Genomic DNA, 23,758 nt, shown 5'->3' with positions numbered 1-23,758 from the left:
AGCAAACTTCTCAGCCGATTCGCGGAGAATAAGGTCACGATTCTTGTCGGTGAGACCGGTAGCGGTAAATCGACTCGTAAGTTCATCTTTGACTTTGTGGAGTCGTTTTGGTAGGGACTGACTGGGATATATTATGAATGCAGAGGTGCCACAGTTTATATGGTCGATGGATCGCAGGAAAGAGCGGATTGCGGTCACCCAGCCCCGACGAGTTGCTGCTATCAACCTCGCCAAACGAGTGGCGGAAGAGACGAAGACCGAGCTTGGGCAGGAGGTAAGTGCCAATCCATGCCGGCAGGGCTGGCCGAATGCTGACGTTTTCTGTTGTTGGGTAGGTCGGTTACACTGTGCGATTTCAAAATATGAGCAGGCTTCAGACGCGGATCAAGTTCCTGACAGACGGTATGCTCCTTCGTGAGCTACTGCTGTACCCCAATCTTGAGCAGTACACGACAATCATCCTCGACGAAGCCCACGAGCGCACGGTGGTGACCGATCTGTTGATGGGATTTCTCAAGATCCTGGTCGAATCGAGAGACGACCTGCGGCTGATTGTCATGTCTGCCACTTTGGACGCCGACCGGTTCAGTCGGTTTTTCAACGGCGCGGAAGTGCTGTACGTGCAAGGACGGAAGTTTCCCGTGACGAGGATGTATCTTAATAAACCGGTCGAGGACGTTGTCGACGCTACTGTCCGCGCGGCTTTACAGATCAATATCGGAGAGCCTACGGGGGACGTTTTGGCATTTTTGGCGGGACAGGAGGATATTGATAAAGCGGTAGATATGCTTAATGAGTTTTCAAAGAGCATGCCGAAAGGAGTGCCTGAGATGGTCGTCTTACCGCTCTACGCGGCACTTCCCCAGAACCAGCAACAAGAGGTGTTTGAACCATTATCAGGCCACAAACGAAAGATCATCCTCGCCACCAACATCGCCGAAACCTCACTGACAATCTCCGGCGTGCGCTACGTGATTGACAGCGGGACTCACAAGGTCAAGGTCTGGCGGCACGATCTCGGACTAGATAGTTTACTCACCGTGCCGATTTCAAAGTCGAATGCCGCGCAGAGAATGGGTCGAGCGGGTCGAGAGGGGCCCGGAAAATGCTATAGGTTGTATACCGAGGAGGATTACTTGGGATTGAGGCCGCAGAGCGAGCCGGAGATTGAGAGATGCGATGTTGCGTTTCCGATTTTGACGCTGAAAGCGGCGGGTGTCAAAGATGTTTTGGGATGGAGCTGGCTTGAGAGGCCCACAAAAGGCGCGAGTAAGTTGTTCTCATATTTTTGGTTATCGGGAGAAGCTTTACTGACGACGAGGTAATTAGTCATGTCGGCATTGACACAGCTATACGCATTAAAAGCCTTGGACAACAACGGCGACATCACCGATCTCGGTCTGAAAATGTCTGTCCTTCCTCTACCGCCCCACCTCAGCGTCGTTCTGTTGCAAGCACAAGAGATAGGTATCGGCGACGCAGTTCTCGACATTGTGTCGTGTCTGTCGATCGAGAATCTGCTGATGAACCCGCACCCGGACAGAAGAGACGAGGTGAATGAGAAGAGGCTGCCGTTTGTGACTGCGAGTGGCGGGATGGGCGATTTGATTGTGCTGAGGAATTACGTGCAGCATTATCGGAGTTTGAAGAATAATGAGGAAAAGAGGGAGTGGTGTAAAGAGGTGTATATAAACGCAAGAGCGATGGCTAACGTTCAGGTGCGTACAGCTTTTTTGTTCTCAGTGGGGAAGGGTGACTGCTAACACAAATCCAGGACGTCCGCAAACAACTAGAACGATACCTGAAATCCAACGAAAAGAACGTGACGCAAGACGCGCAAAACGGCGAAGACGAAGAAGACAGCAGCGACCGGACAAAGCTATACGCACCCACGGACTTGAACGAGCAGATCGTGCGCTGTTTCCTTTCTGGATTCGTGACGAACACCGCGCTTGCGATGCCGGGAAAGACGTTCAAGACTATAGCGACAGGGCAGACGATTAATATTCATCCGTCGTCGTCTATGTTTGGCAAGAAAGTTGATGCTGTGATGTATACCGAATACGTAAGTTTTCTTCTGCATATCTTGTCTGTTTTTTGAAAGACGCTGATTTTGTTCTTGGTGTAGATCTTCACGACGAAAGCGTATGCCAGGATTGTGAGCCCGATAGAACTAGAATGGCTACAGAAAATCGCTCCGCATTTCTTGGGACGAAGATCTGCAGGGAGCGAAGAGTGAATAGATTCAAAACACTGTTTGTACAAATACATACTATAGAACTCAATGATCTTGAAAGCAATAACCAAACTCCGTATAACCAAACGCCGTAATAACAATTTTTCTCAATGCAAATCGCTAGGCATACACCTTCAAACACCTAGTCTCCCTATGCGTATCTTCGCACGCCATCGAGCAATACCGTGCTCTGCATCTGACGCAGGTAATAGGACCCCAATACCCGCACACACTGCAGATCTTTCGCGCAGGATAAAGCGACGCGCCCGCCATCACGGCCGCGACCTCACTCGCGCCAGCCTCGTCCTCATCAACCAAATTCTGCAACACCTTCTTCGACTGCAAAAGCTTCCTCACGCCCGGCGTCCTACCCGAGACACTCGGCCCCGCACCACTGCTGCTGCCCCCCTGCCGCTTCGGAATATCAATCTTAACAGCGTCATTGTAGTTTTCGCGCTCGAGATCGGCGATGCGTCGCGCGATTGCGCGCTTGACGACGGCGGAGTCGGCGGGTTTCGCGTTCGCGGGGTGGTTGGCGGCCACTGCGCGCTTGCGCCCGACGCCGGCTTTCTTGACGCCGGCGGTGCTGCCGCTTGCTATTATTTCCACCAGCGGCATCTCCTGGTTCTTGATTGAGTGGTGGAGAGGAGTGTTTTGATAAGACGAGTAGAGGAAGTTGATTGAGTTGATGTTGTGGGTGGATTATAAATCTTTTGCCACGTGACCACGCTCAGCTCAGCTTATTTTGCAAAGATGTTGCTGACCTGCTCTGTGTTTGTTCATCATCTACAACGAACCTGATCTGAGTGAATAGAAATTTGTTTGCTGTTTATATCTATTGTACGATAGAAGCAGAATATAGAAATGGCAGGGATTGCAACGCAGCAGCATTACAATCAAATGCACGGCGGCTACGACAACAACTACGGCAATCCATACCAGCAAGATCAAAACAGCTATCAACAGCAGCAGCAGCAGCAGCAGCAGCGGAATTGGCAGCAAAATGGGTCGTCGTCAGCACAGGGACTTCCGGCGATGATGGCGGCGGCGGCGACAGTATCTGCGAGCCAAAACAGCTTGTACGGCGGTAACGGTGGTGGCGGAGCCGCGTCGACGGGCGCGACGGTGAAGATCTCGGGGTCGATGGGGCATTTTTCTCGCGATCCTTCTTCCGATTTCAAATCACGGTCTCTTGCCGAGCGCGCGCTGATGGCGACGGCCGATCCCGGGCAGAAGTTTGTGTTTGAGCAGTTTCTGCGGAAGGAATACCAGTTTGGCATCGATCCCAGCCGGCCGATATGTAAGAAATACGTGCAAGGCAAGTGCGAGCTCGGGAACGCGTGTCCGGATAAACATGTGATGCCCTCGGCGCCGAATCAGGTGGTGTGCAAGCATTGGCTGCGAGGGCTGTGTAAGAAAGGCGAGTCGTGTGAGTTTTTGCACGAGTATAATCTGCGCAAGATGCCAGAGTGTACGTTTTTCGCGAGAAACGGGTTCTGCACGCAGTCGCCAGACTGCTTGTATCGGCACGTCGACCCGCAGTTGCGGATCCCGCCGTGTCCGAACTACGAGCGCGGGTTCTGCAGATTAGGACCCGAGTGCACGAAGCGACACGTGCGAAGGACGCTGTGCGAGTTGTATCTTGCCGGGTTCTGTCCTAGGGGACCCGAGTGCGAGAAGGTGCATCCGAAGTGGAGTTTTAGCGAGGCGATTAGGATACGAGCGAAGGGGGAGGTTGTGCAGAGCAAGTTTGGGGAGGATGATGGGATGCGGGCGGGAGAGGAGGGGATGGGAGGGTATGGAGGGAAGAGTGGGCGAGCAGATGAGGATGTTATTAAGGTGCTCAGCTGATGCCATTGTAAAAGTGAATGGCAGATGAGGATGTTATTAAGGTGCTCAGTTGATGCTATTATAAAAGTGAATGGCAGATGAGGGTATCAAGGTGTCAGTTGATGATTGCTATATATTATCTACTATTTACATGGAAGGAGTTGGGAGTATTGGATTCATTGATGTATTGACATTATTGTACAGTTAAACAAAATGATAAGCATATAATCAGTAAGAAAACACCAAAATCATGTAGACGCCTTCCTCTTACCGCCAAACCTACTAAAGAAAGACCGTCGCTTCGAAGCCTCTGCGGTTTCTATATCGGGAAACCGCTTGTACTTGTCTTTGTATATCCATTGCGTCTGAGGCGTATTCAGACCGAGATCAGCCGCCTGTCGATAGAGAGAAGCGGCTTTGTAGAGATCCTTTTTCCTTCCCAGACCAGACTTTGTCCACAGCTCGGCGGCGGCACACATGGACTGGGAGTCGCCGAGATGGGCGCCGATTTCAAAACAGGCCATGGCCATGACCTCGTTCCGGTCGCCTTGTTTTGAAGAGTACGATTTCCCGAGCTGTCTGGCGGCGACAGAAAGTGGCATTTTCCAGCGGGGACTGCAGAGCGGGCTGTTGAGGATCATGCCTCTGCTGCTGGCGGCGTCGTCGGAGGAGGAGTGGCAGGTGGCGGTGGAGGGGGAAGGAGGGATGTCTGCGACGTCGACTATGCTGTTGCTGCGGCGACAGAGGATGTCGGCGGCGCGGGAGAGCCAGGCGGTGGACTGGTGTGGGTCGGGGCGGGTGCCCCAGCCGTGGCGGAGGTAGAGGGCGTAGATGATCATGGCGGGGATGTGGTTTGCGTGGGCGGCCTCTTGGAGGTGGTAGGCGGCCTGCTCGAGCTGGTTTGTTTCGTAGAGACGGACGCCGAGGGTGACATGCTGTGCGGGAGAGAGGTCTTCGGAGAATTGCAGGGCGGCGAGGTCGGGGAAGGGGGAGGGAGAGGGCGAGGCGGGGAGGGAGGTGGAGTGGACGACGGGGGCGGAGAAGGCGCGGTGGAAGGGGGGAGGGGAGGGTCTGCGGGCGGAGGAGGAGAAGGAGTTGGAGATGGAGGAGTCTGTGGACTGGCGGAAGGAGAAGTTGTCTGAGGAGGAGATGGAGGAGGGGGAGGAGGAGGAGGAGGAGTGGTTTTGGTCGGAGCGAACCGCGATGTCAGAGGAGAGGAAGGGGGGCGGGTCGATGGAGAGGTTTGGTTTGGGCATGACAGCAATGAAAGCAGATGTAGAAGTAGATGCAATAGCAAATACAATAACAATAACAATAACAGCAAATGCAATACAATAACAATAACAATACAAATACAAATACAAACACAGCAGCAGGCAAAGGGGCTCTTAAATCTGAAAAAGTTGGAGCGCTCGCTTAGTCGGTTCGAGCCCTAACCCACAATGAACCTCGCCAGCGTAGCCGTGTTCGGGGTATTAAACGCCTCTGAGTGTTGTTGGTGTGGTTGAATACAGCAGAAGAGGGAGGTTTTGCTGTTATTGCAAATAGCATTGTATTTCTACAATAACTGCTCATTTCAACACTAAAGCACTCTTCTCTCTCTTCTGCGTCTGCTGCTCAGTGCTGCCACCCGAAATTAGCTGCTTCTAAAAATACTCCGCCCTTGCCCTTAATACGCAAATCACGTGCATTTAGACTTCGCCGCTAATTGCCGCTAATTAGTCTGCCGCTTTCGGATTCTTCAATTGACAATTACCACAATTAACACCGTGTAGACCTTCCAATACCAATAACACACACAATAACACATTAACACAATAAACACAGAATGAACACAGAATAAACAAAACAATAACAAACAAACAAACTACCCCATCCTCTCCCGCGCCCTCATCAGCTCCAACCGCCGCATCTGCCGGTTCGCCTCCCCGACCCGGCACCGCTCCAACCACTGCTCTCGCCGACTCTCCGCCACCCTCACCGCCTCGGGCAGCGCCTGCAAGTCCGCTGCAGGCACCTTGATCTGTGCACTCAGCTTCTGCACGCTGTCCTCCGGCCACTGCCCGAAATCAACCATGCTCCCGTACTCCTCCTCCTTCGTCGTCAGCTCCTTCACCCCCTTCACCCCATAACTCACCGGCACCAGCTCCCGCCAGTGCTGCTTGAACCACTCTGTAACATGTAAACTCAGCATCTCCACTATCGGCGACACCGGCAGCAGCTTCGCCAGACACTCCACCCCGCGCCATATCGCCGTCGCCGTCCGCGCACATATCTTGCGCGTCACAATCACAATCAGCAGGTTCTCCATCGCATTATACGACGTCGACGACAGCGCCCGCGCAACAGAAAACACAATCCTCGGATGCGCAAACCACTCCGCCGTGTAGCTTCCGCAGTAGTCCATCAGCGGCGTCAACAGCTTCTCTTCCCAGTCGTCTCTAAACACAGACGTCGCCGTGTTCAGCCGTAGACTGTATATCCGCAGGTACAGCGGAATCACCGTCTTGGGCGACACCTTGCCCTCCACGTTCTCCACCAAGTCCTGCAGCACCTCGTCCGGCAGCGCCAGCAGATTCCGCTTCCACAACACAGACACATTCGTATGTCGCGACATCCAACTCATGCACGGATCATACAGCTCCCGGATTTGATACTGGTGTCCTAGGTTTGCAATCCCCGGCAGCAGCTTCGTGCACTGCGCTCCCGTGCACGCAAACCCGTGGCCTATCTTCACCAGGCATCCAATAATCCACCGCTCGAGCGACTCGATCTGCAGAAACTTGGCCGACACAAGCACGTCTGCAAATATATCAAAGATCTCCTGCGTGGGCGCATTGATATCGCTCGTACACTTTGTCGACGCAATATACCGCGAAAAATCCGTCCACTTCCACGAAAACAGCAAGTCCGCGTCATCAAGGTATATATACTGTGCCACCACCGCCAGCGACAGCGGCGTAAAGTACTCCGCCGACAACGTATGCTCCGACGCCGTCGCGTCCGCAAACGCTGACCGGAACATCGTGCTGAAATACGGCGCGCGTAAGTCCAACAAGAACTTGTGAATCCTAAAACTCACTTTCTCGCCTTCCAGCAGCAACGTCATGTCCCCCGCATACCGCTCTGGGTCCGCGTTGCTGTTATTCATCGCGGCCGATAGCGGCGACGAGCTCAAGAGCGGCGAGGAAAAGAACGTGTCTGTGCCTTGATCCGGAGGTGTAGCGTATCCATCTTCTCCCGACATATTTATAGGCATCGTGCCAGTTTCTGCCCCGTCGCCGCTACTTCCAGGCGTTCTCCCCGTCGCCGCATGCTCGCGCACAATAGCTGCGTTACAAGCCAGCAGCACACCTTCATCCAGCGCCGCCAGCATCTCCCGCTTCCCTCCCTTTTTCTCCCACAGCCGCCTCAACACAACAGGTCTATAGCACCCCGCCACCAGCTTCCGCACCGCAAGATCGTTCTCCGGCGCAACCTCCACGACAGCGTACTCGAGCCCGCACGACGTCTTCGGCGATAATCCAAGCCTACTCCTCCCCGGCTCATACGACGACGAAAACATCGGCCCCAGGCGCTCGAGCGGCTTGGGATATATGACTGCAAGCAAAGCCGAATGCGCCCATATCCTCGTCGGCAGCGGAATCGTGGCCTGCTGCGCGCGCGCAGACTTCGGCATTAAGAAGAGTACGTCGGCATAGCTCGGCTCGGGGTGCTCGTGAAGTGACTGCAGCTGGCTCTCGAGCTGGAAGTCGTCGGAAGCGGGCGTTGGTTCTGGAGAAGACATGTTGTTCTGTATGTAGAGTAGTTTCGTAGTGGTTTGTCGCCGTTGTCGCCGTTGTCGCCGTTGTCGTCGCCGGACACAGCTGCTACCAGCAGACGAAGTGTAGCTTCTTGTTAATGACCTGGGCTCTGCTTGATCAACACTGCGCAAATGCCAGTCGCAATCCCACCCGGGCTGTAAATACTATCCTCAGTCTATTACTCGGACTTCTGAAGAAACAAATCTAGAACAAAGACAACTTCATCTGCTCTCGTGATGGCTGGCTCTCTCGAGATTCGCCCTCTCAGCCAGCCAGCCACTTTCGACGTCATTGGGATGATGGGGTTAGGGTACACTATTACGGCAATTCATAACTACATTGTCCGCCTCTATTGCAGATAGTAGCCATACATAAAGCCTAGCTGGCGTCCGACAAATCAGCCTTGCAGAGCAGGCATATTATACTCGCCTCCTTCATCTCCCCGCTCATACTCTTATAGTACGCCTTCGCGACCGCCTCTCGGTTCTTGATCTCGATCGTGACCGGGCACTCTGCGCCCTTTAGCATTTTCGCCGCTTTCTTTGCCTGCGCGCCTTTTTTCCCGTACCCGTCTGCCTTTCTCGCGGCCTTGATCGTCTCGACGTCGGCAATGTCGTAGCTGTAGCGGTCGAGGATGTCGTCGATTATGCATTCTTGGTGTAGACGTTTGTAGCAGCTTGAGCACCAGATCATGGCGATGTCGGGGTTGCTGAATTGCATACATTTGCAGTGCTGTCGCAAGGGCTGTCACCGAGACTGTCAGTACCATCATCTGATGAAGAACATAATCATCAGCATCTGCTCACCAAGAGTTCGTTGGTGTACGACAAGTACAGTTGTCGCCAGTACAGCTCTCCCAAAACGTCACCGTTCGGATCGTCGCTTTCAGTCCAGTGCACCACCGGTGCACGCGTGGAAATAGACATCACGTCAATAACGTCTTGATGGCACGAGGCCACGAGCTCTCGTTTACCATGATACGGCCTAAATCATCTCTCAGCCCAGCCCTTGCTCTGCCGCCTTCACATAAACAAACACAACATACCTCCGACCACCAGGTAACTCATTCGGCCAATACATCCAGAATATACGAACGTAGACACGCGTCGGATCCGTAGCTCTGATCTCGAGCACGCGACCGACCCAGAACTGCATCTGATCCGTGATTGTCGAAGCTACCGTGCTCTGCTCGTTCTTCACAAACACGTACTCTCCAGTTTTAAATTTCTCGTCCGCGACTAACCAACATTAGCCCAAATTCTTCTTCAAAAAAAAATAGAGATCTAAAGAGATACCTATAAAATTCCTGTAAGACTGCATCTTATTCCACGCGCTTTTCGGCTCGACCTGGTAATCCGCCGAATCCGCAGGTTCCTCGTACACCGGGTAGTCTTCGCCCTCCTTTGTCTGTGCTGATTTCCGTTTCCGCGATTTCTTTGCGAGCGAGCCGCGATATACTACTTTGAACTGAATCGGTTCGTCGCTGGGGTCATCCTCCTTTTGACTCTCGTCGTCCTCCTCCTTCTCCTTCTCCTCGTCCTCGTCGTCGGAATCCCCGCTGTCGCCACTCGCGCCGTTTGCTTCCTCATCATCTTCATCCTCGTCGTCTCCGTTACTGTCGTCCTCGTCCTCGTCGTCATCCAGCTCCGCATAACTCTTCTCACTCCGCGCCCGCGTAGATCCGTTCACACCCCTCCCACCACCACCATTCTGCTCGCTCTCGGATGACTGCCGCGGGCCCGCGATCCGTGCCCTTTTCGCTGCTGGAGTCATCCTCGCAATTCAATATCTCGGATATCAAGACTCAAGCCAGGGGTTTGTGTTCGCGCTGGTTCGGGAGTTGTTCTTCTTCCTCTGTTACGGCTATCTCGGCTCGCTGATGCGGTTTGGTGTCGAGATCCGGCGTAGGAGTTCTTCGGTAGGTTGGTTTGGTCTTGCAGAGATGAAGACTGGGCTCGCGGTGCGGATACCTGCTGGAAGGGGATGGTGGGAGGAGGTTCGGATCACCCACGAGCCCTAAAACCTAATGCCGATTAAGGTCTCTCTTTACCAGGCACCTCCATCAAACTTGATGCTCAACTTCCCAGATATTTTATTCTATCAACATGTAGATCATAATCCCGCCGTCTTCTTCTCCAGCTCTTTCACCCACTCCTCAACAGTTTGTAGATTACTCTTCTCCCGCTCCTCGAGCGCGTCAAGCCGCTTTTCCGCCCCGTCCACCGCGTCCTTCCACTTCCCAACCAACCCCTCCGTCGCCGTCATCTCCTTCCTCAGCTCCTCCACGCTGCCGACAACGTTCCCCGCCTCGGCGTGAATATACCGTAGACTCATCAGCCGGTCAAGCAGACCCGGTACTATCGTCGCCAGCTTCTCCACGTTCTGCAACGACGCGTAGAGCTGGTCTATCTTCTCCCGGTACTCACCCTCCGCCGCGTTGCCGTAGACGTCCCCGCTCGAAGGCCGTATCGTCGTCGTCGTCGTACTCCTGCTCCCGCTACTGCCCACCACCTTCTTCTCCCTCTCCGCCGCACTCTTCTGCTGCGCATTCACAGTCTCGATAAGCGCGCTGATTTTCTCCGGCGATGCAGTGAACGCCGACACCCGCTGCGACAGCGACAGCAGCGTGGGGATAACCGGCTGCTCGAAAACTGTGGTCTGGAACGTGTTTGTGAATAAAATGCTGGAGGTGCTGCCGAGTGCTTTTTCCAGCGTCGCGAGGCGCGCGTCGAGATCGAGTAGTTTGGAGTCGGGGATCGTTGGTTTGGGGGGTATGCTCTGTTCCTGCTTGACGTCGTCAGCACTAGTCCATCAGAATATGACTGTAAGTTGTAGACAGTCGTACTTCTCTGCTCGGGAGGACAGATCCCTGTGTCTCAGACGGTTCTTCAGCGCTCTTTGCGCTACTACCACCGCCAGCAAGCTCACTCGCAATCTTCGTAATTAAAGACCCGCTCCTACTCGCCTCCATAATCGTCCTCATCGCCTCATTCATCTCCGCAACTTCCCTCTCTCTCTCCCCCTCCTCCTTCTTCCCTTCAAGCGCAGCCGACACCTCCGAGATCTCTTTCCTCAGCCTCTCGATCTTCATCTCGAGCGACTCCGGTTCCCGCGCAATAAACCCTCCATTGTCGACGGCATCGTCGTCGGGTTTGAACGCGCGGTTTAGAAATCGCTCGCGCGCGGCGTTGGGCGAGATGTTTGTGTAGTCTATATCCTCGTTTTCGGGCTCTGGCGCAGCGAGCGGTATTGAGTCCTTTGTTTCGAGCAAGGTGGACGTTAGCACTTGATCTCCAAACCCACGCAGCCCAAGAACCGTAGAAATAATCACAGGATCTTTGAAACAAAATAAAAAGACAGAATCACTTACAGACTCAGTATTCGGTCCATCGCCAGTCTCAAACACGTCCGGCGACCACGTATCCTACACCGATTCATCAATAAACTCCAGCTCGCTCGCTAATTCTCTAGACAGCAGATAAACTCACAAGCCCCGGAAGCGACTGATATTTCTCTGTGATTGGCATCTGTCTCCAGCGCGTCTTTACTTGTATCAAGTATTTAATTGAGGTGAAATTCGGCAGTGGGAGAGCGTGGGGGGGGTGTGGAGGAGGTACTCGTCGCGCGCGTGGACTTTAACTAAAACACACGCGTCACTCTCCTGCGCGCAAAGATCCCAATCTTCAACCCACTGAGAATATAAATCTGCCAACTACCCACACATTTACGCAAATCTACAATTTCTTATAAAATATGTTCAGTTCTTCTATTAAATCCACAAAAAACACATGAACATCGTCAGTCCTTTCCGCCCAGCTTTAGAAATCAAAGCAAATCAAGACAAACAAATCAAATCAAATCAATAAAAAAGCAAAAAAAAACTCGCACGTATGAATAGGAAATAGGAAATCTAGAAAAAATAAAAATGAAATATAAATTGGAAATTTTAAAATAATGAGCAGCTGAATGACGCCGTTCGTCATACTACGTCAGCTGAGTGGATAATGGAAAGAAGAGAGGGTGCTCTACTTCTCTCATGACTACTTAACGATCGACCTCTCCAAACACAAGGTCCATGGTTCCGATGATGGCAACAGCATCAGGAAGGAAGTGACCACGCGCGATCTGGTCGAAGCCACCGAGATGCGCGAATCCCGGGGCGCGGATCTTGCATCGGTATGGTCGCTCGGTGCCGTCGGAGACGACGTAGACACCCATCTCACCCTTGGGCGCCTCGATAGCGGTGTAGGTCTCACCGGCAGGGACGCAGTAGCCCTTGGTGAAGAGCAAGAAGTGGTGGATCAAGCTCTCCATGTCTTCCTTCATCATGTTGCGGGGAGGAGGGCTGATCTTGAAGTCCTCGACCTTGACGGGGCCGGCGGGCATGTCGTTCAAGCACTGGAGGATGATGCGAAGCGATTGTCGGAACTCGGCCATTCTGATCAGGTATCTGTCGTAGCAGTCACCGTTGACACCGACGGGGACGTCAAAGTCAATCTTGTCGTAGACCTCGTAGGGCTGGTTCTTTCTCAAGTCGTAGAGGACACCGGAGCCGCGCATCATGACACCACTGAAGGAGTAGTTGAGCACCTCCTCGGCAGACATCACGCCGACACCGATTGTTCGCAGCTTCCAGATACGATTGTCGGTAAGCAGCTCCTCGACTTCGTCGATTCTGTCGCCAAACTGGGTCGCCCACATGTAGATATCATCCAGCAGACCGGCCGGCAGATCCTGTGAGACACCACCGGGTCTGACGTAGGCGGCATGGAGACGAGCACCAGACACGCGCTCGTAAAACTCCATAAGCTTTTCTCGCTCCTCCATACCCCACAAGAAGGGAGTCAGGGCACCGACGTCCATAGCGTGGGAAAGGACCGACATCAAGTGGTTGAGGACTCGCGAGATCTCGGCGAACAAAACACGGATGTACTTGGCGCGGACGGGAATGTCAATGTTGAGAAGCTTCTCGGTCGCCAGCGCAAAGACCTGCTCGTTCGACATCATCGAGACCTGCGTGCGCGTCAGTATTATAACTTTTGAGAATGATTGGCCTAAATCTGGAGAAACGTACGTAATCGAGACGGTCAAAGTAGGGCAGAGCTTGAAGATACGTCTTGTATTCTAGAGAGAAGAGTCAGTATTCCGCAATCCATCACTCCAAGCTCTCTGCAAGAAGTATTTACCTATCAGCTTCTCGGTTCCTCTGTGCAAAAGACCGACGTGGGGATCCGAGCGAATGATCTCTTCACCGTGCAATTCCAAAATCAGACGCAACACTCCGTGAGCGGCGGGATGCTGGGGACCAAAGTTGACGGTGAAAGCACGAACTTTTCTGTTCTTTGCCTGAATGATATCTCTCTGGGTCTCTGTTGATGAAAACAAGCGTCAGTTCGCGTCCCGAATGCACTGTCTGCGTCTCTCCTTCCAAACTGAGATCCAATACACTGAACCGACAGCACACGTACGCTTGTTGAAAGAGTTGGTGAACAACTCAGCCGGCATCTCCTCGAGTCTGGTCGCGGGATACTTTGGCATCGGGGCACCAGGGTAGAGCGGTTCCTCCTGCTCGTAGGCAGCCCTCGCGGCGGCGCGGAAGGCACGAGCAGGGTGCGCCAGGCGCTTGACCCTGTTAATCGCAGGCGCCCGTCTGATGATGTGAGATGTCCGCAGCATTGTCGTGTCGTGGCGGTTGCTTCTGGGCTGCTGCTGTCGCGATGCTGGTGCCTTTTTGTGCGGAGCGGTCTCGAGACGAGCGAAGGTGTGAGCCGAAAAAGCGCCGTGCCGATTGGCTCCGCATAACTGCATAGAAGTCACCTGACTTGTGCACAGTTACCCGGATCAAATTCAGAAACCCAAAAAACTCCCAACGGCGGCGGCAGGAAAAAATCTCAAAATTTTCTTTGCTCTCGGCTCACAGCGACAACAACAGCAGCAACGTTGAGATGGCAGAGAAGAAACCGAGGAACAGGGTCGGCATTGAGGCCGACCGAGTGACGGACGTGAGTGAGGAAGTTGCTGGGTTTGGCTTGTTGTGTATTCTGACGCGTTTTCATCAAGGTGTCGAGCACTGATTTCCCTGGATACTATCCCGGCGAGGACCATTCCTGGAATCTAGAAAAGTTCCAAGAGGTAACTACTACATGTCTTGTCGTGTAGAAGAACACAGCTGCTAATACGATTTATAGAACCTCAAAATCCACATCGAGTACATCAGCGAGCTCAACGCCGAGTTCGATCTGATCGGTGTCGATGCCTCGATCGCCAACGCCTTCAGACGGATAATGATCTCAGAGATCCCCACCCTTGCTATCGAATACGTTTACATCGAGAACAACACTTCTATAATACAAGATGAGGTCCTGGCCCACAGACTGGGTCTGATTCCGCTCAAGGCCAACCCCGACTACCTGCGATGGTTCAAAAGTAATCACTCTTGTTTCTAATTATAATCGTCTCCTTGATCTGCTCTAACTTTTTCTCACTTCAGAGGACGATCCCGATTTCGAACCGACTGATTACGACACCGTTGTCCTCCAGCTATCAGCAAAGTGCACCGCCAACCCCAACGCTCCAGAAGGCACGACCGATCCCAAACTCCTCTACAACAACGCCCACGTCTACGCCCGTGACATCGTGTACGAGCCGCAAGGCCGTCAGAGCGAGTGGTTTCCAGAAGGAATCGCTGCGACCAACCCCGATATCCTGATTGCCAAGCTGCGACCGGGCCAGGAAATCGATCTCACTATGCACTGCATCCTCGGCATCGGCCAGGATCACGCAAAGTTCAGTCCTGTGGCTACCGCTAGTTACCGGTTACTGCCCACCATCGACATCATTGGCGAGCCCATCACTGGTGAGCTGGCAAAGAAGTTCCGCTCGTGTTTTCCCAAGGGTGTGATTTCGATCAACTCCAAGGGCGAGGCGGTTGTCAAGGATGCCAGAAAGGACACCGTTTCTAGAGAAGTTCTTCGTCACCCAGAGTTTGAGGGACGCGTGCGCCTCGGCAGACAGCGTGATCACTTTATCTGTAAGTAGTGCTGTTAACTATTCTCTAATATCTTATGATTGCTAACCTTGCGTGCAGATACGGTCGAGTCGACGGGAGCTATGACTCCGGATGAGATCTTCCTTAAGAGCGTCCAGCTGCTCAAGAAGAAATGCCAGATTCTTCGGAAGTTCAACTTGGCTGCCTAAACCAATGTGATTTAATGCTGCTGGCCATTTGAGCAAAAGTACATAATTTGTGTTTATTTTGGGATGATTTATAGTTATTTTGCTGCATACTAGATAGATGAGGCATTTCTTTTTTGTGAAAGAGCCCGTACAGACTCAAAGATGAGGAAGTCAGTCGTTGTGTGTACCATATCTCTTGCGTTTAATCGGAGTTTTTTCTTTCTTTTATAGAGACATCTGGTAGATTCTTATAGACTCTTCTTTGACTAAAAGCATAAATCGTATATTGTAGTAAGACTACCACTGCGGAAGGGCTCCAAGGTCTGGTGTGTTGAAGTATAGGTAAATCTGCAGACCCGAAAACTCTCTTGCGCCTTAAACCAATGCCGATAACGATTCTGTACTATACATGTGGAGAAATTTGTTGCATGCGCTCAGGTGGCAGCAGCAGTGGTGGCAGTTGAATGCACTGATCAGACTTGTAGTGCTTATACTGTATCGTCGTGATATACAAATCTGCAATTTGTCTTAGCAATGACTCGAAACATCAAATCATATAAGAAACTCACCTAGTGTTCTTCGGACTTATCGGCGCATGAGCGACGTATCTAGCGTCATCTGGGGGTCGTTCTGGGATTAAGCAGATCAGTCAGCTTGCGATTTGATTTAGTACTTGGATGAATGTGCTTACCGTTTCTGTCGTTACCGGCAAGCATAGACTGGATAGACATTGCAACCGAAGCGACGGTCTGTACTGGGGACCATCCCGAGCCTAGGACATCTGCGTTGGATACTGGTTAGTAATGCAGGGGATCATCGATGGTTGAGAGGTGATAGCGGGTGTACCTAGACAGATATGGCCGTTGCTGTAGATCAGACGAGATGATGTGAGTAGCTGCCACTTGATAATTACAAAAGAAGAAGAAATATGAGCAGACATACCTGTAAATATGTGGGTGGACTGGTATCTCGATTCCATAGGATGCCACGAACTGCACTTCTGGTGCTTCTATAGGATACGACGACGCAAATCTGAACTGCAGCCGAAAGGTCTTGCCTGCATAGATCGGATTATCGTCCATGACCTTGATATCGATAAGCCATATCCGGAAGTCATTGGCTTGGAACACAGAGATGCCTAGAACGAGCCAGAGTAAGCTGACCTGCAGTAGCAGTTGTGGGTCGTAATCGCACCCACGAGGGCTGACATACCGACTGCAGGGTTATTTTTCAGATCATTGAGCTCACGTCCGAGACGTTTTGTAAATCCTCCGATCATGGCGGGATCAGCGATGCTGTGCTGTGTGAATGGGTGTTTATGTCGAGACGAGCGACGGCTGTGGAGATGCCGGGCGAGCGAGTTGAGTCCATCGCTGAAGACCAAAACCCTGCGCTCAGTGAATCCGATTTAGGCGATTTGAACTCCCAACTGCTTTTGCACGTCTTTTGGTGTCTTTTGTTTGCTTCTTTTTACTATTAAAAACATATAAAGAACAAAGAAGTAGAGGCTGTTTGTTGCTCCTGCTCGATCTTGTTCCTGCATCCTACGCTTTAGTCACTCGCATGTCTTGACTACAGAGTACTTGTAAACCCGCTTCGCGCACCCCGCACAGTCTACATCCAAACACACTGACGCAGTATCAATCCACTCGCCGCTGCTTCTGCTTCTGCTTCAGATCACAGTATCTGCTTCTACCAGCCGGCCAAGATCCTGAGAGATCAACACCCGTTGCGAGATGCGACATTGAAGACGCGAGATGCGGGATGAGTGTGCCATCTAACCGATGCTCGTCCATCTCCGTCCACCACTTCCGCTCCATGCCCTCTTCCCCAACACCAAACACCCTCTTCCGCCAGAACACCGCCGTAGATCGCATGAAAATTGCTGCCCCCGCTTCCAGAGACAATCCCCCACTAACGTCCACCCCCAACAGCCAGACTGCTATCGTCGAATGTGACGGGCACGTGCATCGAATGTAGTCTCTCAAGCCGCTCGAGGGTAGGGGTCCAATAATTTGTTGGCGTCCAATTAATTCTTTTTTCTGTATTATTCATATTGATCACCAGTCTTTCTCTTCTCTTGCTCTTCTACACTTTATAGCCTACAGGCTGCCCTCAATTTCCTCGTCTCGTTGTCGCTCTTAACCGTTCCGCTGCACTAACCACTGCGGCATTGACTCGCATTCGGCTACCATGAGCTCCACGCAGGCGCGCAAGTTCCAGCAGGAAGAGCTAGTTGAACAAGCCGTGAGTGCTTTCTTTCTTCTTCTTCTCCTTCTTCTTTACAGAAGAAATAACATAACTAACTCTCTCCTTCATACCAGTGCGACTCTTGCCGTCGTCGAAAGCTCAAATGCACAAAAGAGTACCCCGTCTGCGGCTACTGTCGCCGCCATCAGCGCGAATGTGTATACTCGCCTCGCGCGATTCGCTCTCCACTGACGCGCAAGTACTTGACCCAAGTCGAGACGCGCGTCGACCGCCTCGAAGCCCTCATCAGCGAGCTCATTCCCAATGCTGATATCGACAAGCTCTTGGCCATGTCTTCGTCGTCGTCTTCCCGGCGCACAAGCGAGGACGCATCGCGAGGATTTGCGCGACGAAGTGTTTCCGACTCGAGCGAGTCGCCAGACATATTCAAGCGGAAGTTTTCGGAAACAGATGAGCAGCTTGATATCAGCCCTGCCATGCTCGAGCTGGACGCCCATGACTCCAACGAAGACCCCGACGACTGGAAAAGCGAGAGGTCGGTGCACGATCATGCCTGGCGAAAGAGTAACGGCAGTATACCGGGAAAGAAATCGCAAGATGACGCGGCCGACGCCAAGGATGAGCATCAGCCGATCGCAATACAAGAGACCGTTCCCGACGAAGCTGACGGGTTCGACTGGGTCGAGCAGGATTTCACCCACAACGATCTGTCTGATGGTATGGCGGCTTTGTCGATAAATCCCCATGGCTCCGGTTATTTCGGATCTGCATCAAGCGCAGTACTTTTGCGTGCGCTTCGCATCAACCCATCCACTGGTATCAACACGAACCTCGAGGGAAGCACAGAGTTGTGGGGCCTTCCAATCTTACCACTATGTCCGTCTCCGGCGCCAAAGCACGTCGCTGATGCCCTCTTGGACGCCTATTTCTCAATCTACCACACATCGTACCCCTTCCTGCACGAAGAGACCTTTCGCGCTCAATACGAAAATCAGATTGCACGGCCGGCAGAGAACGTGTGGGAAATCTTATTCAACACGGTCCTCGCCCTCGGTGCCTGGTGCCTCGTCAACGAGTCCTCCTGTGCCGATATGGCGTTCTTCCAGAACGTGAAGATAAGGCTTACCGCTGATGTTTTTGAGACTGGAAGTCTGCCGCTTGTCCAGGCTCTTATTCTTCTCAGCAACTATGTACAGAAGCGCAACCGGCCAAATACGGGCTGGAACTTCCTCGGACTGGCGCAGCGAATGGCTACTGGTTTAGCTCTTCACCGCGAGTTTCTTGGCTGGAAATCGAGTCCCTTGAAGCAGGAAATGCGTCGCAGAACCTGGTGGGGACTTTTCATGTTTGATTCGGGAGCTGCAATCACATTCGGACGACCGATTGGCTGGCCTGATCACGGCGGCATGGATGTCAAGGAGGTGTCGAATATCAACGACAGTGACCTGACCTTTGACACAAAAGTGATGCCTCCCAGCAGTGATCTGGATATCACAATGTACTCTGGAATGATTGTCCAATGCCGATTCCATCTGGCTACCAACAATCTCTACAATCGAATCATCTCGAAACCTCCATTGTCCGCCGAGCAGACACTCTCTCTTGCCTCTCAGATTGACAAATTCGTCGAAAGCCTGCCGGTGCCATTTAAAGAGGAAACGCCCGTCTCGCCAGACGCAAAGGACTGGTTCGTGTTTGCCAGGTACCGGATATACTGGCGCTATCATAACCTCAGAATCCTGGCATTCCGCCCCTTTGTGCTGCAGAGAGCTTTGTCCGTCAGTGGAGCTTCAGAGAAAGTAATGGCCTCTATAATGTCAACAAGATCAAGCACTCCTCAAACAGCAAGGGGTGCCACTCCGGGTGCGGCAGGTAGTGTGCCGCTTCCTGAGCCTCGCGTTGCAACGAGTCCGTTATTCCGCGCCGAGGTCACTCAGCAGCCGCCTGGAAGTCCACGAACAGCAACCGCGTCTGATCCTGCACCTATCTCGTTATCGATGGGCGCGAACGGAGCTATTAAACCGCATGTCAAATTTGCGTTTGAGGAATCGGAAGCCGAAATTGCCTGTCGAAACCGCTGTATGCAGGATGCCCACGCGACTATTCTGTCGGTTGAAGATTACATAGCACATCGCAAACCATTATCAACCATCGCGGTCTGGTATGCCTTGTACTTCCTCTTCCAAGCAGGGCTTATCCCTCTTCTATGCTATTGCTCTGAGCCCAACTCGCCGAAAGCGTCAGAATGGAAGCAGGATCTCGAACGCACGAAAGCCGCGCTGGCCGCGGTTAGTAGTCGCAACGCTCTTGCCGATAAATTCTTGGCTCTGATCGACGGGCTCATTGGCTCTGTGGTGCAACCTAACGGGGCAGATGCTGATACTGTCGCGGGCCCAGCAGGCACTAGTGCAAACGACATGAAGCCTTTGGATAATCTCGAGCTACTCGGCTCCGAACCCGGCGCTTTTGTTGATCCTTTGAGCACTGGTGCGAATGCGATTCCTGGTTTGACTATGGGCGACTTTGAGATGCGTACCGGATGGCTTAATGACGTATACTCGCTTCTGTACGAGGACCCCACGAGCGCAAGTCTAATGACTGGCATAATCCGTGACCAAGCTGCGGACAATCAAGACCCGCCGGTCAAAAACGAGTTTACAGAAGACGTCAGTAGCATGTTTCTAAACGTCGACTTGAAGCCCGAAGACGAAGAAGATCTCGAGACCTCAGCAACAGCGGCGGCACTAATGACAGACAATCCAGCGGGGGGTAATGAAAACGCAGTGAATGACGCAGACGGAAACGCAGAGTTGGATGTGAATGATATGAAAAACGAATCTACTGGGAATACGAATGGGGGCGCTACTTTTGGATCTTTTGATATTTGGAATTGATATGTTGCAGGCTTTTTTTTAATAGAACGGTTTATCTAAAGCTTACCAGAGATCAATTAGTAGAGTATTAGTGTTCGGTAGATTCCGTATGTCCCGTAGGGGCAATACTGCCCTGTCAGGGTTGCGGTTATCTATCAACATTCCACATCTACGTCTGATCGCAGTTCTACCCTCTGTTAAACGACCCCGACTGGAGTAACCCACATAAGCAGAGCATGAGCCCAAGTTCCTTTAGACTGATTGAGAATACAGGATATTATTCAAATCTAACAAACGTCTTGGATGGGCTGGAGAGCGCTTGATTTCACATGTGTGCGCACGATCGCAATCTGATGCGTGCTTCTGTCCCCTTTCTGTGCTGTCCTGGTTCTTCTAAGTGGGATTTCTGGCGTCGTGTAGAAACATGCTGAATTGTATCAAGAAATGTTAGCTGTGTGTGCTGTGGTTCAAAAAGATGTCCGTGTCTTCGATGTGAGAGGTCGCATCTTTTGCGATATCTGCTGCGCGCGCCGTGCCGGCCAGTTGAGCTCGCAGGAAGGTGTTATAAAATTGTACTTGACTGTCTGTATATCTGTAATCAAATAAACAACTCCAACATTATCTATTTTTGAGATTCAGTAACAAAATGACTCCGGCTATCCTGCGCTTTTACTGCCAGTGTGGCATTAAGCTGGCTAAGTGCAGTCGAGACCGACCCCGAACGATTCGTCAGTCACGGGACTTTCTGTTTGTTCACTCTGCTGAATTACTTTTTTTATTTCTCGTATTTGTTTCCATGACGTAGCTTGTGCGAGTGTGATAGAAGGGTGGCAAATGGACCAAAACGGAAGCCTTTGCGCAGACACCGGAAATGTGAGGGGGTAACATGTGCACATACTGGTGGTGCTGCGGGCTTCAGTCTGTTGATATTCACTGCAACATCGAGGACGAAAGAGGCGAAAATACAGATGAAAGTCAGGAGAATATGACGGCTGATCGTGAGTCAATGATCTTCAGGAACGGCGGCTGTTTGCTGCTTGTTCCAAGCAGGGACCAAAGTGATACAACTCGTGGCGTTCTGACGTTCGCGTAGCTCGTTAGTTTCACTACTAAGGCACGCGGCAATCTATATCGATCTAAAGCTCTTGGATCGTGCTTATCTCTGTCAAAAGAACCGGACTAGTCTGTGCATGTTTGAGGAATATATTCTGGCTTGAAGCTGCTGTTTTGCTCGTCCAGGAAGCTGTATTGATCTCATACCATGACGTAATGCTCGGATGATTATTTGCATTCCTAGCATGTATAAAATTCCTTCCTGATCAGGAGATGGATCCTTTTTTGCTTTTCCGCCGTGCGAGTACCGTCAAACCCGCGTGTAACTTCTGTACCTCTGGCTCTCAATTAGGAAATGCATCCCTCTTTTTTTTTCAAATGACCAGGGTACACGGGTGAGAGATGTAGGCCAGGGAAGTTTCGGGGTCACGCGGGATGTCCACATGCCTGGAGGTCTGCCAGGCCACATCAGAAGAGTTGATGAAGCCCCCTCCGGACGTCTATAAAACCCCCCCCTCCCGCCCTCTCCTCCTTCCCTCTTTTCCTCTCCTCCTCACACACTCTTCTCTCTTTCACAAGAACAAGAAGCTCCTCTCCTCTGGACAAAAGATCTCTTCATCATGAACAGGACAACTTTCAAGCCTGAACAAAATTTCTTTACTTCTTCCCGAGATCCTTCCAATTTTCACCACATGAGCGATGAGTTTCTTCCCACATTTTTCTATCCAAGCCGGTAGCCACCGGAACCTCGTTTTCTGAATTTCTGCATTCTCTGCAAAATACATCAAAAACGGTGGCATCGGCTGGAATTTTCAAGACTTTAGCGCTAACCACGTCACTCACCGTCTGAAAATCGCATAACCGACCGGTCCGGAAACATGGGCATAACCTCCATTCTCGCATGCTCGTATTCCGCGGGCCCGCCAGAGAGACAAGGTAGCATACTCACAGAGAGAGAATAGCACATACCGCACCGGGTAGCATTTTCCTAGATGAAAATAGCATATACCTAGAATGGTGACAATCTCATAGAATGGTGCATCCCGCGGCGACGTCAGAGAGTAGCATATGCCTATTTGGCAGCATTCTCATTTATTGGCGTCCGCCGAGCATGCGAGGACAGCCTGAGGGCGAGCGGGCAAGCTAGCCGTGCGGAGCTGCATGCGAAAGGACCGGTGCCTGCTTGTCGATTCAGAAGATTTGGTGAGTGGCTGTGGTAGCGCTAATGACTCTTCATAGACCGGCAATTTACCTATAGCGGGCAAATTACAACAGCGATCAGTTCGTCCCGTCTGGTTTGTATGTGTTTTTGTGGTTTGCTAACGACAATCAGAGACGCTACTTGACAACGACGTTCACTATTCGACGACTACATTCCTCGTTCAACAAACTGCACAGACTGCACGCTTCACTACAACAGCTTACAGTCCGTACCTATCTATCTGTCAGTTACCTAGAGCTCAGCTAACTCTCACTACACCAGAAACTTCGCGCTGAAGACACCACTCGACACCAAAACTGCCTGTGCTTGCTGCCTGTGCTTGCTACCTGTATCTGAGATACTGCTACCTGAGCTACTGCTACTCTACTCCAACCATGGACTTTGCCGGTCTATAACTATATGGGGACGATATGATTATGATGAGATGGTTATAGGGGGACGATAGGACTATAGTGAAGGATTATAGGGGAACATCAGATTATATTGAAGGATCATAAGGGAACATACAATGATAAATTTCTTATTATACAACATTACGCATCACTATAACTCGTAGTTTGCAATAGCGTATAAGTAACCTACAGTGCCTGTGGCGTAAGCTGCCTCTCTACATTTGGATTCATACTATGTCGCTTTTCACGAGACCACGGAAACTCCTTATGGACGCGTTGCTTTCAATGACTATCCGTCCACGCTCTCAATCTTTCTTCAGTCAATACCAATCAAGACAAGACTTTCTTCAGCACCATCATTATAGCTAGGTTACCAAAGTCAAACATCTCAGGGCAGACTCTCTACGCAACGATACTCCTTTACCCATCTGCTTCTTATTGTGATTGCTGTAAAACCGCTCTCTGATCAGTCCCCTGCGCGCTTGTCGATTACTGTAACAACATGAGAGCAAGCAGCAACTATTTCTCCTGTCTCTGCGTTCTGCGCATCACTACGACAAACCGCGAAGGCATAACAAGATAATATAATATAAAGATAATATTCAACGCCAACAATGATACAAAACAAGATAATACAATACAAATAAACCTAACCAAGAAGAGCCAAAACACCGAACCAAAATATGAATAAAACAAAAAGAAAGAACTGTGGTTAGAGAGCCGACAGATCAGAAAACCGAAAACTCCCAAAACTCCCAAATGCTCATACCACAATCTCAGCAAAAACGGAGAACAGGTATCTCAGAAAGCCCACCGAACGAACGAAACAAAACAAGAACACAGCTTCACAGTCGACAACTTTTTTTTTGGATTTTTTGGTATTTTCAAGATCACAGATCAGAGGAGAGAGTCCACAGTAGGGGCGGGCATTTGCATTGGCGGCAAAGGCCCTGCCTCAGAAG

General features: G+C 51.5%; 11 protein-coding genes across 11 annotated transcripts; 4 read left to right on the top strand and 7 right to left on the bottom strand.

Annotated features, from left to right (window-relative positions):
- Positions 1 to 55: 55 nt before the first annotated feature.
- Positions 56 to 1,373, top strand: BZA70DRAFT_147065 (P-loop containing nucleoside triphosphate hydrolase protein). Its single transcript, XM_064909675.1, has one exon. The coding sequence runs from the start codon at positions 363 to 365 to the stop codon at positions 1,323 to 1,325; it is 963 nt and encodes a 320-aa protein (XP_064768926.1). The 5' UTR covers positions 56 to 362; the 3' UTR covers positions 1,326 to 1,373.
- A 983-nt stretch (positions 1,374 to 2,356) lies between these two features.
- On the bottom strand, positions 2,357 to 2,854 carry BZA70DRAFT_237655 (uncharacterized protein; the record flags this gene model as incomplete). Its single annotated transcript, XM_064910423.1, has 1 exon — positions 2,357 to 2,854. One exon carries the CDS (start codon positions 2,852 to 2,854, stop codon positions 2,357 to 2,359), a length of 498 nt encoding a protein of 165 aa, XP_064768925.1.
- Positions 2,855 to 3,200: 346 nt separating this feature from the next.
- On the top strand, positions 3,201 to 4,242 carry BZA70DRAFT_277354 (uncharacterized protein). Its single transcript, XM_064912437.1, has one exon. It carries the CDS (start codon positions 3,272 to 3,274, stop codon positions 4,085 to 4,087), a length of 816 nt encoding a protein of 271 aa, XP_064768924.1. The 5' UTR covers positions 3,201 to 3,271; the 3' UTR covers positions 4,088 to 4,242.
- Positions 4,243 to 5,443, bottom strand: BZA70DRAFT_277353 (uncharacterized protein). Its single transcript, XM_064912436.1, has one exon. It carries the CDS (start codon positions 5,320 to 5,322, stop codon positions 4,315 to 4,317), a length of 1,008 nt encoding a protein of 335 aa, XP_064768923.1. The 5' UTR covers positions 5,323 to 5,443; the 3' UTR covers positions 4,243 to 4,314.
- Positions 5,444 to 5,631: 188 nt separating this feature from the next.
- On the bottom strand, positions 5,632 to 8,109 carry BZA70DRAFT_277352 (uncharacterized protein). Its single transcript, XM_064912435.1, has one exon. The coding sequence runs from the start codon at positions 7,851 to 7,853 to the stop codon at positions 5,934 to 5,936; it is 1,920 nt and encodes a 639-aa protein (XP_064768922.1). The 5' UTR covers positions 7,854 to 8,109; the 3' UTR covers positions 5,632 to 5,933.
- On the bottom strand, positions 8,110 to 9,902 carry BZA70DRAFT_277351 (uncharacterized protein). The gene is made up of 4 exons (XM_064912434.1): positions 9,165 to 9,902; positions 8,915 to 9,107; positions 8,676 to 8,853; positions 8,110 to 8,613 (listed from the first exon to the last, which is right to left on the bottom strand). Exons 1-4 carry the CDS (start codon positions 9,640 to 9,642, stop codon positions 8,248 to 8,250), a joined length of 1,215 nt encoding a protein of 404 aa, XP_064768921.1. The 5' UTR covers positions 9,643 to 9,902; the 3' UTR covers positions 8,110 to 8,247.
- A 40-nt stretch (positions 9,903 to 9,942) lies between these two features.
- Positions 9,943 to 11,522, bottom strand: BZA70DRAFT_277347 (uncharacterized protein). The gene is made up of 4 exons (XM_064912433.1): positions 11,358 to 11,522; positions 11,240 to 11,293; positions 10,715 to 11,125; positions 9,943 to 10,653 (listed from the first exon to the last, which is right to left on the bottom strand). The coding sequence occupies exons 1-4, from the start codon at positions 11,394 to 11,396 to the stop codon at positions 9,982 to 9,984; spliced, it is 1,176 nt and encodes a 391-aa protein (XP_064768920.1). The 5' UTR covers positions 11,397 to 11,522; the 3' UTR covers positions 9,943 to 9,981.
- A 30-nt stretch (positions 11,523 to 11,552) lies between these two features.
- On the bottom strand, positions 11,553 to 13,769 carry BZA70DRAFT_277345 (NADH-ubiquinone oxidoreductase 49 kDa subunit mitochondrial precursor). Its single transcript, XM_064912432.1, has 4 exons — positions 13,338 to 13,769; positions 13,056 to 13,238; positions 12,944 to 12,993; positions 11,553 to 12,882 (listed from the first exon to the last, which is right to left on the bottom strand). Exons 1-4 carry the CDS (start codon positions 13,675 to 13,677, stop codon positions 11,914 to 11,916), a joined length of 1,542 nt encoding a protein of 513 aa, XP_064768919.1. The 5' UTR covers positions 13,678 to 13,769; the 3' UTR covers positions 11,553 to 11,913.
- Positions 13,770 to 13,814: 45 nt separating this feature from the next.
- Positions 13,815 to 15,066, top strand: BZA70DRAFT_237255 (DNA-directed RNA polymerase; the record flags this gene model as incomplete). The annotated part of the gene is made up of 5 exons (XM_064910408.1): positions 13,815 to 13,871; positions 13,930 to 14,001; positions 14,058 to 14,295; positions 14,360 to 14,899; positions 14,957 to 15,066. The coding sequence occupies 5 exons, from the start codon at positions 13,815 to 13,817 to the stop codon at positions 15,064 to 15,066; spliced, it is 1,017 nt and encodes a 338-aa protein (XP_064768918.1).
- Positions 15,067 to 15,302: 236 nt separating this feature from the next.
- Positions 15,303 to 16,605, bottom strand: BZA70DRAFT_146430 (ubiquitin-conjugating enzyme/RWD-like protein). The gene is made up of 6 exons (XM_064909670.1): positions 16,258 to 16,605; positions 15,988 to 16,183; positions 15,892 to 15,911; positions 15,737 to 15,826; positions 15,615 to 15,675; positions 15,303 to 15,561 (listed from the first exon to the last, which is right to left on the bottom strand). Exons 1-6 carry the CDS (start codon positions 16,322 to 16,324, stop codon positions 15,534 to 15,536), a joined length of 462 nt encoding a protein of 153 aa, XP_064768917.1. The 5' UTR covers positions 16,325 to 16,605; the 3' UTR covers positions 15,303 to 15,533.
- Positions 16,606 to 17,035: 430 nt separating this feature from the next.
- On the top strand, positions 17,036 to 19,652 carry BZA70DRAFT_247366 (putative C6 transcription factor; the record flags this gene model as incomplete). Its single annotated transcript, XM_064910653.1, has 4 exons — positions 17,036 to 17,292; positions 17,370 to 17,587; positions 17,792 to 19,055; positions 19,302 to 19,652. Coding segments are annotated over exons 1-4 (1,887 nt in total), but the record flags the coding sequence as incomplete, so codon positions are not given.
- Positions 19,653 to 23,758: the final 4,106 nt, after the last annotated feature.

The sequence above is a fragment of the Myxozyma melibiosi genome (assembly GCF_037950935.1).
Source record: "Myxozyma melibiosi strain Phaff 52-87 chromosome Unknown BZA70scaffold_4, whole genome shotgun sequence".
Classification (NCBI taxonomy): domain Eukaryota; kingdom Fungi; phylum Ascomycota; class Lipomycetes; order Lipomycetales; family Lipomycetaceae; genus Myxozyma; species Myxozyma melibiosi.
This window is presented reverse-complemented; position numbering and strand designations above follow the sequence as displayed.